Here is a 17,940-nt window from a genome sequence, read left to right as displayed (position 1 = left end):
TCTTCAGATGGGCACCCAGATTTATCTATGGCAGTTTGCCCAAGCTGCAGATATTCTGAGTGCATTTTTCTCTCAAACAACTGACTGACTGAACAAATGCCTCAAACCACTCATCTTTTTTTCACCATTAGATAATATTTCATTTTTGAAGCCTGAAGTAACATAAACATTTGACAAAGAAAATTAGAGTGTAGCTTTTCTCCAAAACATTCAGTCCAAGATCTTTTTGCAGCAAATAGTTGCGAGAGACTCGAGTTGCTTCATAAGGGAGGAGGTGCAATTTCTCCAAGCCAGTAATGATTGAGAATTGTTTCATTAAATAAACTGATGCCACTTATTTGCAATTCAGAGCCACAAGACGACAACAATAACTAATTGTGATCATAACTAGAATAAAAAGCAGTTTTCAAAATATTCTAAGACTTAAAATCTGTCTATTTATTTTCTAAAACTGTTATTTTGGGGGGCTGCATGGTGGAACAGTGGTTAGCACTGTGGCCTCACAGCAAGAAGGTCACTGGTTCAATCCTTGGCTGGGGTTTGGTCAGTGCCCTTTCTGTGTGGAGTTTGCATGTTCTCCCCGTGTATGCGTGGGTTCTCATGGGTTCTCCAGCTTCCTCCCACCATCCAAAGACATGCATGCTAGGTTAATTGGTCACTCTAAATTACCCACAGGAGTGAGTGTGAGTGCGAATGGTTGTTTGTCTCTGTGTGGCCCTGTGATGGACTGGCGAGCTGTCCAGGGTGTACCCTGCCTGTTGCCCAAAGCCAGCTGGGATAGGCTCCAGCTTCCCCATGACCCTGAATTGGATTAAGCAGTTCAGAAAATGAATGAATGAATTTTGTTTTGGGTTGGACAGAGTCTAAAAACATCTTTGTGACAAGTTGTTGGCACATAAAGTAAAGATGATTAATTCTATAAAAGTTGTCTGTCCACCATGCTGTCTCGTCATGCTGTCAGATCACCATTGGTCTAACATCCAGGCTCAAAGAACCACTCATGTGTAAACGCATGTCTCTGCTTTTTTCTGTGCATACAGTAACTGTTTGTTTCTTGCTCTTTGTCTCTGTAGGACTGGGTTTTCCTCACCCGTTTTTGCTTTCTGACCGACTTTGGCCGGTTAGATTTCCGATTCCGCTATCCAAAGGTAGGTTTGTATGTTTCTATCATATATTTGTCTTTGTAAGCTGTGGATTAACAATCGTGTAATAAAAAAGGAATGCTGTGTGAAATAGTAAAGTTTAAGTAAAAACCCAATGCAAATGTATTAAAATCAGATTTCAGTCAGATCTTAAAGCAGTGAATATTTATTTATTAATGCTGATTTTTCATTTTCATTTTTGTTTAAGCAAAAACTTGAAAAAGTTTTTGAGAGAAAAAAAATACCACAGATATGCACATGATGTCACCATTAGCAATGACACATGAACCCAGATACACATATGCTGACATGCTGGCATTTTTCTGAACAGATTCTTCATCCATCCATCCATCCATCCATCCATCCATTTTCTGCCGATTCTTCATATATCAGCCAAAAAAAAAAACGTCCTACTGCTGCATTAAAACAGAATGACGTCATTAGAAAAGGGTCTGGGTGTGAGTTTAGCCTCTGCAGTTCAGTGCTTTCACTTCACCAGCTGGTCTCAGTTCCAAAAGAGTCTTCTTATGAGGCACAAGACATCAAATTCAAAATGAATTGTGTTGTTGTTGTTCCAGTTGTAGTTAAATTCAGACTTTAAATGAACTGCAAATAATTTTGTTCTGATTTAAAATTGCATTTCACACAGATGTTTTTTTTTTCAACTAAGTTCAGCTGCCAACACTTTGTAGTCTGGCAACAGTGCTTCAATTTTTCTCTTTATACATTCTGTCTTTAATATCTTCAGTTTTGTCATTCTCTCTTTCACTAAACTGATGCCACAGTTTTGCAACTTCTCTGTCCTCCTTCCTTGGACTTTTCCTGCCCCCCAATCCACCAGCTCTCCCTCATATTGTATATCTTGCTGAGTCCTTTTTGTTCTTTTCCTTTTAAGCCATGCCTTTTCTGCCTTATACACTTTTGAGCCTGAAGACTTGTAAAACAGCTTTGTCCTATAAATCTTAAACCTCTTCACTCTCTCTGATCTATGCACATCCCAATGCAATCTCTTTTCTATCGTTGTCTCTCTTCTGTGCAGTCACGCTGCTGTCAGAACATACTGCTCTACTTTGACGACAGTTCTCAGTGGCCAGCTGTGTACAAAAGGCCGGAAAAGGTGAGACACTTTTACCCTCTGCACCATGACAAACTGATATTTAAAGAAACAAGCAAGCAAAAGAATAAAACTACATGCCAGCATGACAGTGTCATGTCAGTTGTGCCACTAATTTTCACAATTTCACTTGAACTAAAAGATCAAACAAAAACACAGGCTGTCAATGTTTTAAAAGTTGAAATCTTGAAAATGGAGCATTTCACTCACAAGCGATCATGAATTATTGATCATTCATGCAATGATCAAGGATGGTATGATGCAGATTTGTAAATGCAAATAGAGACACCAGAAAATTCTGCCTGAGTCAAAGGCAAGTTATATGAAAAAAATATATCAAGCCACATTAACTATCAAACAAATCAAATGCTCTCAAGGTAAAATGCATCTTTTGATCTTAATTTGATCATATTTAAATCAACATTGTGTGAATTAAAACCATGTTTTCTCCCATGTAATCTTTAAAACTAGAGGAAATCAACACACTGAATATCACTGTTAACATGCCGAAAAACCCTTGAAGTTGAAAGTCAACTCCTTGAGGCTTGTGGTAGCTCTTTTATTAGAACATCTTGTGTGCAAACCCATTAATAGAAACAGTTTTTAAAGTATTGGATCTCGCTACCCATTAAAGACTGACTTCCTTTAGAGTATTTCTTAAATTGACTAAATGTCTGATTTCCCTTGAGTATGCAGAGGTCAGTCAACCTCTGTCTGATTCTATAATTTGAGATTGAGGATAGAAATCTTTGCCTGCATAGAGACAGAGTAGATTCATGTAAACTGGTCCGTTGGCCTGTCCCTCAACTACAAAAGCAGCATGAATCAATTCTTAATGTTAGCCTGCATATAACACAGTCAGCTATTACTATGAGAAGTAGCATGATTTATTCAACAAAATCCACTTTAAATAACTTCACAACCAATGAATATAAGAAAATGTATCAATTTATCATATGCAGACATTATTACCCTCTATTCACCATTTTTTAAGTGCTGCCTGTAACTGCTTATTTTCTAATTACAGTGGGGTGAGTTTCTGAGATTAATATTGTCTGAACTATTATTAGGGTTTTCAGAAGTGAAAATCAATGCTGAAATGATTTTGGATGGTAAGAAAGAAAATGATATTGACCCAAATACCTTTTATGTTGCAGATTTTGCTGAAGTAATTTAGTTGGTGGTTTAATTTTCTGACATCTCATTGAGATACTTCAAGTGCACTTATGAATCTCACATAACTTCTCAGCTCTCTTGTCTCTACTAACCATTTTGCATTAATATCAAGCAGTCAAATAAACATATCCATCCCAAAAGAGACAAAAACTGTGATTTAATTCCAGCTGATGCAAAAAACCAGTTTTCATTTTATGCACTGATAGTCCTTAATGTGTAAACATCTACCTGTGGGAATAAACCCCATTTTGACTGACATCACGGTAGATGCTAGTTATATAGAGAGTCTGAGTTCTAAAGTTCAGTTCAAATGCAACAAGAAATTAGACACAAAACTGGTGAATTTGACTAACACTTAACATTCTCTAGTCTGCATTGACACTGTTAATATAAAAATTTCTTCTCCATATTCTTAATACAATGCACTTTTTGTCCCTTTTTAGTAAAGAAATGTAAATGTACATAGGTTATTAAAAGCTTTGTTCCACAGCAGCCACGCTGACAGGGCTGCCTGCACTGCAGATGTAGTTGCATTCATTTTTACTGTTTTTTTTATATGTGATTTTTCTGTGTCTGCTGATGGCAGAACTGCTACCAGAAGGAAGCAGTGCTCAGGCCTGAAAACAACCAAGTCATCAATCTCACCACACGTTACACCTGGTCAGGATGCGTGGTAAGAGCCCACAGATTTATACATATGCACACAGTTTCACTGAGCAGCATGTTGCCTCTAGAAAGAATTATAATCCACTGTTTTGATATTGTTTTGTTAATTACACTGAGTTCTGCTTTGTAGTGATAAACAGCCAAGGCATGGATTACAAATGAATCACACTGTTGCCTTTTATCAGCACACAGCTGAACATATTTTCACCTTTTTCTTGTTGCATGTTTTCTGTAATGCATAAATAGCAAAGATATATGTTAAATAGGAAAACTAACCGAAGACACACACAGTGAGTAAGTGCAAATGGCTTGAAGAGTGTTTCATAACACTCTACATTTTCCACTGCTGATGATTCAGTCCCATCGATCAGAAAGGTTTCAAGAGATCCTTTCTCACTGTAACATCTTGTTTTAAACCCTTTCCCCCCTATAATTAGTAATACAACTTGTTTATTAATTTAGATGGCGTGATTGCCCTGTGTTTCTGTTGTTGTGTTGTTAGTAGATGTTGTTGCCATATTTCAAGCTATATTGGGGTGTGAAATATGCTTGAATCTTGATATCTCAGGCCCCCACTCTAGTGTGACAACTCAGCGTGTCTCTGAGGTAAAATGTGCTGCTTGTTTGGAATAACAACATCCTCTATGCACCACCCCCTTCACACATTTCTTCTCTCTCAGGTGGAGGGCGATGGCAACGAGGAGGTTCTGAGCTGTGTGGGTGGTCGCAGTTTCCGCTCAGTGAGGGAGAGATGGTGGTACATTGCTCTTAGCAAGTGTGGGGTAAGCACTGACCCCTGACACTACTGCCTTTTCCTCCTAAACAAGGGCAAGTTTACTGTCAATCGGTTGACGTGGAAACACATAGTCTGGACAGAGCCTGCATGTAAAGCTGCCCACATGTTTAGCTTTTTTCCCCTTCTATTCAGAGGAGCAGACGTCAATACAGTTTACAGATTTTACATTAATTCCAAGTTTCTTCCTTATTTTCAATTATTTTAACAAAAGACAAAACACTAGTTCATCTCTTTAGTCACAAGGCTAATTTACACTTTTACTATTTGTAGGCTAGTATTAAATTAAATATTTCGTGCCAGGAAGAAAGGAGCAATTTGGCAGTTATGATGCATTTTTTGGTTTGCATGTGGACGGGGCGCCTTTGTGTACAAATCACAAGCCTGGATAATAATAGCCAAGTGATGATAGATGCTCCTTTGCCAAGGGCTTCAGTCAAGGGTAAATCCTTGGAGTAGAGATGTGTGTGGTTATTTTGATCTTTTATTTTTTGTTATGAAAGTGGATGACATAGTAAATAGGCATAAATTCTGCTCAGTGTATCCTCCACTGTGTCTGCTCATCGGCAAACAGGGATGATCTGGATTCTGTGTGTGATTGCATGTTAACACTAATGCCCTTGATTTAAAGAAAAAAAAGAAGCATATTTGGTGGGTTGTTTATGACCAGCAGAGGTGGAAGATGATTAGAATGGATGCTTCCCATGGATTGTGGTTTAGTGTCATGCCAGCGTCCAATGAAAGACACGCTGCCTAATGCTGTTGGACTTGAGCATAAAAGCTTGTCTCCACTCCTGTGGACATATGCATGCTGCGTCCTGCAGCCAATTTCCACCCCTCGTCGCTCACTGCTTGTCTTCTCGCTTCCGTTTCACTTTCACACTTCTTCATCTTTCCTCCCACTGTCGCTCACAATCTTTGGCAATGTCCTGCTCTCTTTCAACACACTGTCACCAAGCTGTGACGCGCTCCATGCTATTTCATATCTTTCTACCTCTGCGTCTCCTGCTCCCCTCTCTCAATCTGTTCTTAATTGTGTTTTTCCTTTCCATCTCCCATCTTATTGGTCACATCTCTTCACCTCTCTCACTCACTTAATGCATTTTCCCTGGCACCCTCGTTTGTATCTGCTACAGCACATTTTCCTCTTTGTTCCTGTTTCTCTCATCCAGCTCTTCTTTCATGTGCTGTCGCTCTCAGTCTGTACCTGTGCTGCGGTGGGTCTAAATCCACATCTGCTCTAACTCAAAATGTTTTAAATCCAAGGATGACTATTTGCTCTCAATTCATAAAAAATGATAAAATAATGCACGAAATAGCAAAGTGTGGTGCTAATTAAGGATTTTTCCATTTAATTTACCTGTATAAAGAATAAAACCAAAAAACTGCAAATAACTATTGTGTCATCATAGAAAAATATAGTTATTACAGCTTAAGTGGCACTCAGGTTGATGGTCTTTAAGACAAGAAAGTTGTCAGGGTGGTAACCAAATTTAGCAAATTAGCGGGTTTGTGTCCTATTTTGTTTGGGAAGATGAAAAATCTGAATTTCACCTTTTTGTAGTGTTGATTCTTTTTGCAAAGATGATGTTGTTGTTGATGTTTGGATGAGTTACGGTGTCAACACATGTAGTTAAACACTCATTTATAAAAAAGAATACATTGAAAGTTGATTCCAGCTCTTGCCATTACTGTTGTCAGAGTATTTAACCTTGTGGTCTTTTCATAAACCTTTGAAAGGCTGTAATCAATTTCCACCTTATTATTCTGAGCAGAACTCTTAACTCTCGAACACTAACGTAGCATTAGTTGCTAGTGAAAATCAATGTAGCATGGGTGAAAATCATCCAACCTTAGTTTTCTAGGGTTAATGACACCAAACCATCTTAACAGGGACCGAAGAAGAACTGCAATTAAAGCAGCTTTTAGAAACAAAACAAAAAAATTGCGGTTGCCATGTTGGCAAAGTCTTATCAGAGAAGGAGTGCAGAAACAGCTGCTGCATTTAGTCCTGGTCTCTTAAAAAAACTGCAGGTTGTTTCTCTCACAGACTTGCAACACTGAGTATTCATTCTCCGTCCCATAAGGGTTGTTTGACTTGAAACTCTGCACTTCTGGAAGGTAATAAATAAAAAATAAAACTGCAACGTTACGAGCCTTTGGGGATATATATTCACCCATATCCACAAGGAAATGAGCACACGATGATTTGTAGATTGTGTTGCTCAGTGTGAGCATTTGAGCTTAAATGTAGGATTCTTTCAACACTGTATTATTCTATCAACACTGTATTACACAGTTTCTCTTAAAAGTAAAAAGTAATCACATACAAGTTCTTACGTTTCAGAATAATACAAATGTATCACCATATAAAATGGAAACATCTGTTATCTTACCTTGATTATGTTTATTCACTAATACCTTGGATATTTCAGCTCTACAGTGCGTGTGGTGTGTCTTCCTAGTCTGAATCTACTTTTCAAGTTTTGGTTTGGTTGATGGGAAACATTAATGATTCCAAGAAAGATCTGTTAACCTACACGCATGTCTTTAGAGGCTTTTAAATACTTACAACTTTCTAAAATTAATTGTATATGTGGCTCTGTAGACAACAAGTTGTCTTGTGCTGCTGTTTTATTGACTTGTCTAAAGCTTTTGATACTGTGGATCATTTATTACTGACAAAAAGGCTTCTCAGTTTTGGGACTCGGGTCATACTGTTTGAAAGGTGTTGATCCTGTGATCCTTGAGGTGACTAAGATGTTCCCCAGGGGTTGATCCTGCCAGTACTCAAACTTATTATACTTCATTCACCTTGATCAAAATGTTTCTTGTTTTTTTTTTTTTTTTGTTTTTTTTTTTTGTTTTTTTTATGCTAATGATCCAGTAACATCCCTGCTCAGCACTTTCACTCCATCTGGAAGTCAGTCACCTGCTGAAAGCTTTCAGTACAGTTCAGTGCAATTGTCCCATCTAGAAACTAAATCTGTAAAAACTCTAGGGTTTAAGGGTTTAATCATCTCCCAGCTCTTCTCTCCCCCTCTCGCAGCGCACACTTGATAACCACACCCCGCATATAAATAATGTGTTAGGATGACAATACAAAGTAGGGAAGAAGAAACTCAGAAAGCAAACATGACTGAGAAAATGCAGGAAGGACTTCCCAACCCGGCTCGGTTTATTGTCCTCTTCCCGCTAAACAGCTGAGAAAGAGAAAAACGTTGGTTGAAAAAGCTGCAAACTAGAAAAACACTGAGATCACAAACCTCCACCAAAGTCTTTAATAAAATACCTTGATCCAAACAGTGATCTGGATCACCACCAAAATTAAATCAGTTCTACTTTTTCACATTAAAAAAAAAAACTTCTAAAAATTTAATTCAAATCCGTCCATAAGTTTTTAAGTTATCTTGAACACAAACAGATGAACGGCGGTAAAAGCATAACCTCCTTGGCGTAGGTAAGAAAAAAGCCTTGGATCATGCAAGCAGCAAAACCAGCGGGGGCGGACCCAAGACAGGGTGTCACTTTGCCAGCTCCCCAACATTACCTACCCCAGCTTTAAGAAGCAGTCTGTCACAAAGCTCTGGTGTTTCACTCCACATAGAGAGCTGGGCCTTTACAGGTTCTGCCCCCATATACATGAATTCTCTCCAGCTACTATGGCTTCAAACATGAAGATTAATTGATCACTCTAAATTTGACTAGTTGTTAGTGTGAGTAATACTGATCAAAACTCATACATGTTTTAAGCATAAAGCCTGCATAATCAAAACATGTATATTTATTCAAATATTTTTTTTGTGCAGTTTTAAGATTTATTAAGTTGCTCTTGTTTTCACTTAGTTTAAACTTGATGATGATGATGATGATGATATAGTCAAATCATGATGATTCCTTTATACACAAAACCTGGTCCTCTGCAGAGCTCCTTGAGCTTGTTGAGGCTGTCACTAGCCTTCACAAAGCCCTGACCTTAAACAGTTTCAGAGTGAGTTGGAGCACCAACAGCGAGCTAAGCTTTATCACCTGACATCACTAACACTTTCCTGGTGGGTGGAGGGCAGTTCCCTGCAGCCAGGTTCCCAAATCCTGTGGAAAGCCTTCTCAGAAAGATGACTGTAATAACAACAAATTAAGGGACAGTGGACTGCACAGATATGGACAGAGTTGTGTAATATCTTACAAATTTTTTAAAAAATTGGATTACTTTGCTGTTAAACTCATGATGCGAGAAAACTGAATTATTAAGTTGTTTTGACTAAAACTGCCACAAAATGCATTTAAATATTTTTTGTATGAAATCATATTATATGAAAACTCTAAAGATGTAAGTTATTCATCCAGATAATGCAGGTGAAAATCAGATAACTCCTGCAAATACTGAAGTAAACTCAAACAGATTACCCATCCCTTTGAAAAAATAAATACTAAATGGATATTATTGCAGTCAAAGTCCTTATAAGACTGCTTTTAGTTGAGCATTTTCTTATTTATTTTGCCAGACAGAAATCTAGATTTTCTTAAAAAAAAAAAAAAAAAAAAAAAAAAAGTGTGTGTGGGGGGGGGGGGACCCTGTCATTAACCCTTTGTACTAATTCATTTTCAAGTAAACTATTTCCAGACTGCTTTAGTAAAATCAGATTTTCTAATGGCAGCATCATCTGACAAAATCCCTCCCCAAGTAACTTAGACACACCTAGGAGTGAATTTGGCAATACTTACTGTACATAGATCATTATCTCACACAAGGAAAGTTAGAAGCTGCTTAATATGTTGAATGTCTTCTTTTGTCGGTTTCACAGGATTGGACGTCCTTTGGTGAATAGATTGCGATGGCCCACCAGTTTGCGGCCATGTTGTCCTGGGCAAATCAATTGCCCTCCCATGCACATATTCAGGGAAATGGAAAGTGGTGTAAATTGACAGGCTGAGCTAGAACTATGTCTTAAATCATTCGTGCATGTAACTGTATTCACCGTAGAGTGTTTGGCTCTCAGACTTGCATAAAATCATTTTCGTCATATCAAAAGCGGAGGAAAGGCAGCTTACACAGTAAACGCTGTCTTTACTGTTCTTGATTTAATAAAACATTAGAAAGGAGACTTGTTTTTAAGTTCTTTGCTTGAGGTGAGTGAGCTGATGTTGATGGGGATTTGCCATTTGTAGAAACGAACAAAGAAAACCTGGAAGAGCCATGTTTTTATTTTTATTTTTTCATTTTTCCCAAATAGCTGAAGACTGAAAATTAGCATTTCAAGGTTAAACTTTACACTTCTGAGCTAGATTGAATTCAGAATTGCTGCATTGAAGGTTTGAACATTTTTAAGCGAGAGCTCGAGTAAAAAATGAAGGTTTGGCATTTGAAAAGCGTGATGATGGATTCCATATCAAGTATTTCAATTTTGGTTAACTTGTTGTAGAGTTAAAATTCATATCTCAGCTCCTGCCTTTTGTAAACACCCATATTCACAAGTCTCAGAGGACTCGTGGATGTCCTTGTTAGATGCAGGTATAGGAAACCCAGAGGAGCACAGTGTGATGTGGGAGTCTGTGAAGATGTTTATGTGAGAACACACCTTCAGTGTGTGGATATATCAGGATAGTGAATCAGATGCCCTTTAAACTTAAAACCAACCATCAGAGCTGAACTCATCCTGTGACTCTCCATCCCACAGAGACAATCCCTGCTGTGAATTCCACCTCATCCTTCATCATTCCATCTCCAGCGTATCCATTTCTCCTCTCTTCTTTGCATTTGCTTCTCTATCCTTCATTCATCTCATCTCTGCATCTGTATTTTAAACTTTCTCTATATCTATCACTCTCTTTATCTCTGTCTCCTTGCTCTTTGTGTCTGTATTGATTTTGTGGCAGTGTGCGCTGCATGCTTCTCGTGTCTTTTGATAGAGGGAGTGAGCTTGAGTCTCAGGCTGCCAAATGAAATCAAAGTCTTTTTTCCCTCCCTCTCTCTGTTCCCTCGGTCCACGCGAACAAGCGCGAACTCCATCAGCTTTGAACTTGCTTGTGTGAAATGAGCTCTCTGCTCTGATTGTTAACCCATCTCCGTGCCCTTTCTCTTGTTCTTTGCTCTTCATCCCTCTTTTTTCTCACCTCCAAAGTTCACTCCAGTTTGATGCTTTTTGTTTCTGTGACTGCAAAAAATTAACATTATTTCAGCAACAGTTTACTACAGGGGCTGCCATTGATTTCTTCCAGGTTTCCTCAGAAATATCCAAAACCATCTCTCCTTTTGCAAAATCCTTCTGGACATATAAATCTAGAACTACAAAATAAGATCAACACAGATCAAATAGGCCTAACTTGTAATGGCTTTCGCTCTGTTAATTATAGGAAATAAAAAAGGAACAGCATGCAACCACCATTTAGCCTGGGGAAACTGTTGTAATGGTTATGATTTATACTACCTGTTAATCTGTGTCATACTCACATTGGGAGCACAGCTGGCAGAACAGCTTAGATTCCCCTTTTCTATTCTCATCTAACTTCTTCCACTCACCTGGGGGATCCAGAGGTGCTTCCTGTCCAGCTGGGAGACTTACTGACTACATAACACAATTACACTCAGCAGATATATCAACAGTCTGTTCCTCTCCAAGGAAGATGTGGATGTTTTCACCTCCCTTGGACAGATACTGTTGGAAAAGATTTGGATTTTTATTCTTTTAAAGTCTCATCTTTGATATCCCCATCCCATCAGAGTCAATTTAAACATTGTGGTGTAACAGAAAGTCAGAAGCTGCAATTTAACCCCTTTCACCAGATGCTAATCTTGTGTGAAGAATGGACATCAGGAGAAAATATAATTGTACCCAGAAAAGCTAGATGTTTGCGTATCAATGGCCAAGGAGGATATGTTTCTGTATGATTTAGCAGTTCTCTGATACATTGGGCTGTTTGTGAATACAAGAATTATAACATGATGTGCTGACTCTGGGATACAGGAAAAGATTAATTCAGCCAATTTGGGAAAAACCAGAAACATCACTTAAAGGAATGTTGTAAGAGTGTGAGCATAACATTATATTTACACAGTCAGCAACATGGATAACAAGATCAAATAACACTCCAAGATGTTTCTTTTGACTGCAAGGTCTAGATCTCAATTCCATCAGTCATCCACAGCTTGTGCTGGAAAAAGTCCAGTCTGTGGAGACGTCATCTGCTGCCAAAACAATGGTTGCCCTCACCCCTTAGCGTGAAACCACAGGACTCTCACAGAGATATATTCCCTAAAATGTCAGAGCTATTTCAGCAGCACAAATGGGACCTACCCAATAATCAGCACATTGTCTTAATGTTGAGGCTGATCAATGTAAACACTCGATGTTGTCATGCCTTAATGAGACGATCAATGTTATTCATTTCACCCATCAGTGGTTTTAATGTTGTTTCTAATACCGAGATGCTGTTATATCTGATTTAATCTGGAACTCACTGCTTCAAATAATGTGCTTTTAATTTCAAAATACTTGAGCTGCCTGTGTGATCCAATGCACCAAGGTTCCTACAGTTTAACTGTAAAGTGCTGCTTTTAAGTCCAGATCATAATTCTTTTCTCCCAATAGGCCCCATAAATATCAATTTTCAGTATCATAGAGAACAAGCAAAGTGTCCTGAGAATGTTTAAACATAAATCTAAAAGTCATTACCTCTCACTGCCAGTTCAACCTCAAGAACTGTCCACTACAACTTAAAGCATTAATCACACTTTGTACAGATCGCAAAGCCAATAACAGAGCAAAAAAAGTATATTTTTAATCAAACCTGCCCCCATCTTCTGGTTCTCTGCTCTCTCTTGCAGGGCGATGGCTTGCAGCTGGAGTATGAGATGAAGCTGACCAATGGCCAGTCTTTCTGGACACAGCATTTCTCTGCAGATGAGTTTGGTAAGAGTGATTACACAGAAAGAGAGATTATGGAAGGAATCGCCGATGGCACGAGCCAACACCACTTAGCATGGCCAATAAAGCACACTGCACTGAACAAATTGCAATAATGAAGGGACGGCTGAATGAATTAATGATGATGGATGAACTGAGCGGGAGGATGAAAAGAAGAAGATGCCCATGAATCTTCTAAATGAATTATTCCTACATCTTCAACGCCCCCCTCTCCTCTCTTTCCTACACTCGACTTCTACTAAAACTGCCTCTCCCTGTTCCTGCGATAATCCAACACCCTTATCAGCCCCCTCCCCCTTGAGATTGCCATCTTTTTCCCTCATCTTGAAATGTTCTGAATCTTTTTGACTATCTACTATTCCATCATGTTTCCATCATTCCTCATCTATTATTTTAATCCCATCTTCCATTTCCTCTTGTTTTTCACAGGAATCTTGGAGACAGACATCACATTCCTGGTCATCTTCTCCTTGGTGTTCCTCCTCTCCTGCTACTTTGCCTGTAAGTACTACTTTTTCTACTTAGCTGAATCTCCTTATAACTATTTATTCTGACTTTCTACGCTTCCTGCAGTCATTAAATGGACTTTTTCCCAGCTCTAGTATAAAATCTGCATGTTTTCTTGATGGGTTAAGAGTAAGTTTCCATGTTTCTTAATATAAGTAAAGGTGAAGCATACACCTATTTTCTCTCAAGGCTGGGAGTCTGCAGGTATAAGAAAATGGTGAGTAGAACTAAATCATCATGTAAAGATGACTGGTTGAGTAGAGGAATAAGCTACAGGTTTAAGGTCACTGAAGCAACTTTTTCTAAAGAAGATGGAAGCAGAAATATGCCTGAAGCGACTGAGAACAGCAGATCCACAGAGGCTTAAAGCTAAATAAAAATGTGCTATTCCAGGCTGCCTTCACTTAAAGTTTTGTTGCGTCGTAATATATCTTACTTTGTCTAAACTAATGGGGGAGTGAGTCACTTAAATTCCACCACAATTCCACTTAAATCTACAGTAGGAGTATTCCAACTTATCCACTTTGAACAATTGAAATGAAGGTTTGCATCTGGCAAAAATTGCTTTAACGAAGATGTGTATTTGAGCAGTACAACACAAGATGCTGTCTATGTGTTATGGAGTCTATATAATGCTCAGTAAAATCTCCATCATTTGAACTGGGGGTCTACCAGAAAGATTTTGTCCTTTAGTGTTAAAAAATATAATACCAGCTGAAGCCCCTCCGGTTACAGACTTTATTGACTTTTGTCATGGTGATTTCTATTTTAAATTTGATGGTATCCTTTCCCAAGCTGTCATACAGTTCTTTGTATGTCTTTACTTGGTTAATTAGTCAGTATTGAAATAAATTTGCTTCCTCTATGCCAAGAGTGTGTGGTAATATCATCCTTTTGTTACATTTAATGTTGGTTTCTTTGATAATGCAACATTTTTCCCATTAATTTCCATACATATTATAGAAATGCTCATCACATGACTAATGTGACATTGTTCTCTTATCAAGCTTCGAAGGAATTGTGAATGAGCAGATAGTTTTTAGTGGAATTCCCTGTAATCAGCTGAAAACCAATTACAAGACAAGAAATTACACAGGAAAATGTGACAGGATGAAATCCCAGAAAGACTTTTCTCAAAGTACAGTAAATGACATTAAACAGTATTCTTTTAGCTAAAAGAGACAGAAGTCAGTTGAAGATTGTTTGGAAGTGTTTGCTTGGCCAGGTCTGTGGTTGTGCACAGCAGCTACATGAGTGGGTGTTAACGACTCCTCTTCCCCCTATACATTGTCCCCCCACAGGCCGTTGCTGCTTGCCGAAGTGTTTTGGAAGTAAAATAGCCTGCTTAAATATGCATTAAGAATATTTTCTTTCAGTTTAGGTGGAGAGAACCGAGAAAATGTATTGGCCTCATCTAGAGATGGGCATCACAAGAGGGATGCATACTAATGATGGCTCTTCCCATTTATCTGGCCCATTCTCTTGTTCCCGTGTTTCCTCCTGCCTTCCACTCCTGTCAGCCTCTCTCACTCTCCTTTACCATCTGTTAGCATATCTCCATTCTTTTTATCTGTGCCCCCCCCCCCCCCCCCCCCACACACAACACACATACACAGAAATGCACACACCTCTATCACCTCACTCTTGTTTGTTTTTTCTCCCTCCAGACAATCTGAAGGGAAGACAGCTTCTTCACACAACCTACAAAATGTTTATGACGGCAGCAGGTGTGGAGGGTAAGAGCTTCCATCCTAAACAGACACACACTGTCAGGATGACAATGAGCCTCTCTCGCTGCTGCAGCATCGTATACCTTCATCCTCACTTGAAGACTGGAGATATTATCACACTTATTAGCCTCTGAATAGGAACTATTGTAAACAGACGTGCTGCACTATAGTGTTCAGTGAAGCATGCTGTTACTGATGAACCCCCCCACGCTTCTCATCTTTTCCTCTCGTCTTTCTTTTAACCCTTATCACGCTTTCTTCTTTTTCGCTTGCTTGTCCCCTCTCCAAATCCCCTCTCAATTCTCTTGCTTCCCCTGAATTCTCTTTCACCCTCTCGTCCTATCTCGCTCAAACCTCCTTTTATCAGTTCCTCTTTTTTGCTCTCCTGCTTCTCCACTCCCCACTTCTCTCCTCTTCTGTTCCTCCCCTCTCATTATCATCTCCCTTTCTCCTCTGTTTTCTGCCTTTGCTTTAATCCCACATCTCTCCTGCCTCCCATCTTCTTCTGCAACGCCTGTGCTCACCTCTACCTTTCCACCTCTATCCCTCCTGCCTTTCTTCTTTCTCTTATTTTTCCCCATTTCTCTTTTTACTTGGCAGTGCTCAGCCTGTTGTTCCATTGTGTCTACTGGGGCCTGTATGCTAGAGATGGTGTTGGCAATGGCAGCCTGAAAATACTCGGTGAGTCCGTCCGTCTGTCTGTCCCCCCCTCCCTTGGCATTGGTCACTCACTGAATGACTGACACTGGCTCTGCACTGGAAAATCAGTCACTGCCCAAGCAGAATGGATGAGTGGACGGTGATGGATGTGTGTGCGCTTGAATAAATGTAATGACTGGTTTAGTGGGCGTAGGCAGTATCATGCATGACTTTATGTGACTGTGTGCGCAGTATGTGTGTGATGACCTGATTTTATTGTTCCCCTCTGATATTACAGTTTCGGAAACCACAACCTAATTACCCCTTCTGTCTCTTTTTCATTTTCTTTCTCTCTCCACCTCTCTGTCCGTCTCCAGGGAAATTACTGTTCTCCGTCAGTTTCTTGGTGTTCCTACTGATGCTCATATTGTTGGGCAAAGGTTTCACAGTCACCAGGTGGGGAGGGTGTTTTTTTTTTTTTTTTCTTTTTTAAATTGTTTTTAACATGTATGTGTATGTTCATGTATTTCTTGTCATGTGTGCTATGTATGACTGTTTATGCATGCTGTCTACTGTCACATTTCCGTTGCTTAATGCCTCCACCATCTCCCACTGACATGTCTTGCTGTCACAGTCGTAGCCCAGGCTCATGACATGACAATTCCAAGTGTCAGTCAAAAGGCCTGTCAGGATGGTGGCTCTTACTTTAGATAAACCAACATGCCAATGCTGTTATGGTGTGAACAACTGTGTTTTCTTATCTTTGAAGGAAACTGGGGACTATGTGAGTGAAATGGCCAGTTTTTGCTCATTCGTTGTTCCCTGGCAAGGCTTAGTGGAAATTTGCTCAGGTCTGGCAGTTACACTGCATAATAGATTATTTAAGAGTGCTCAACTTCTCTGGAACATCAGCATGTATCTATCTTACACCTGAGTGGACAAATTCCCTCCCTGCTCAGCTGTCGCTGGTCGTGCCAGTTCTCCAAATTTAGTTTTAAATTCCAGTTGTCAAACTGGAAAAAAAAGCCTGCCAGGTCTTCTTCACATTAGTTGATGTGGGAAAAGCACCAAACAGTTGCATGATTGGTAAAAATTTCAATGGCTGCTGGACTTGCAAGATATGTAAGCTTCTCTTTTTGACAGTGGAATACATCCTCCTCTGGTTCAGAGGATTCTGTGATATTTGGGTTATTGAACTCTCCTAAACCCTCTTATCATTAAACTGAAGAAAAATATATCATAATCAAGCTAAAAAAAAGTGCTTGTTCCCTAATTTATTGACAGTTTGAAGAAAATTAGTCCACAAATTTCTAAAGTCTTTTATTTTCTGATGATTAATTAGTGTATTCAAAATGATGTTTGAAATGCTGATGAGGGCTTAATGTGAAAATGCTAACGTTTGTTGATTTCTGAAAACAAAGAAGAAATTAATTTATCCTTTCCCTCAGTTTATGAGCCTGCGGCTATTTTACTAAAGGAAAAGTGTGTTCAAAATCTGTTTTACATTAAGTAAGAGCATAAACCAGATACATGGCTTTGTGTGTGTGTGTGTGTGTGTGTGTGTGTGTGTGTGTGTGTGTGTGTGTGTGTGTGTGTGTGTGTGTGTGTGTGTGTGTGTGTGTGTGTGTGTGTGTGTGTGTGTGTGTGTGTGTGCGTGCGTGCGTGCGTGCGTGCGTGCGTGCGTGCGTGCGTGCGTGCGTGCGTGCGTGCGTGCGCGCGCGCGCGCGCGCGCACCTGTAACCCTGTTTTCCATTTGTGTATCTCTGAATGTACCTTCGTCCAACTCTGTGCAACCTCTGACCCTCCTCGTTTGTCCATATGTGTCAGGGCAAGGATCAGTCACAGTGGATCTGTTAAACTGAGCATCTACATGACAGTCTACACAATCACCTACGTCATCCTCTTCATCTATGAGGCAGAGGTACCGTGCACAACTTACATCAGCATACAGGCTGCAAGTTCATTTTAGCATTGATTTGTTAATCAGTGAAATGTAATAAGTCATCCTCTGATGATTCATAATACGTCACCATCTTATGAAATATTTTATTTATCTAATACTTGGTGAATGTTGCCTGATACAATGCAACACTCACCATCCTCAGTAAGTAAGTAAGTAATCCCAGAGGAAAAGTACTGAAAGGTGAGTGTGTTTGATTTTTTTCCCCTGCATGAATAGGCTTCAAATTTGTTTTAAGACCAATGAACTGTCTGGTTTTTCCAGATATGACATAGTTATAACCAATAA

The 17,940-nt window shown here is 39.3% G+C and overlaps 1 protein-coding gene across 1 annotated transcript in view; it reads left to right on the top strand.

Moving 5' to 3' along the window:
* The window catches only part of tmem145 (transmembrane protein 145), a gene marked incomplete at its 3' end in the record, with an annotated part of 37,577 nt that overhangs the window by 11,924 nt on the left and 7,713 nt on the right, over positions 1-17,940 (top strand). Inside the window, exons 2-11 of the mRNA XM_079240484.1 lie at positions 1,074-1,148; positions 2,182-2,259; positions 4,019-4,105; positions 4,779-4,880; positions 12,717-12,801; positions 13,246-13,317; positions 14,991-15,059; positions 15,654-15,734; positions 16,070-16,148; positions 17,520-17,613. Of these exons, the coding sequence (XP_079096610.1) occupies positions 1,074-1,148; positions 2,182-2,259; positions 4,019-4,105; positions 4,779-4,880; positions 12,717-12,801; positions 13,246-13,317; positions 14,991-15,059; positions 15,654-15,734; positions 16,070-16,148; positions 17,520-17,613 (822 nt within the window). The remainder of the gene's footprint in view (positions 1-1,073; positions 1,149-2,181; positions 2,260-4,018; positions 4,106-4,778; positions 4,881-12,716; positions 12,802-13,245; positions 13,318-14,990; positions 15,060-15,653; positions 15,735-16,069; positions 16,149-17,519; positions 17,614-17,940) is intronic.

The sequence above is a fragment of the Telmatherina bonti genome, assembly GCF_933228915.1.
Source record: "Telmatherina bonti genome assembly, chromosome: 5".
NCBI lineage: Eukaryota > Metazoa > Chordata > Actinopteri > Atheriniformes > Telmatherinidae > Telmatherina > Telmatherina bonti.
Note: the sequence above shows the minus strand (reverse complement) of the source record. Positions and strands in the feature narration are given on the sequence as shown.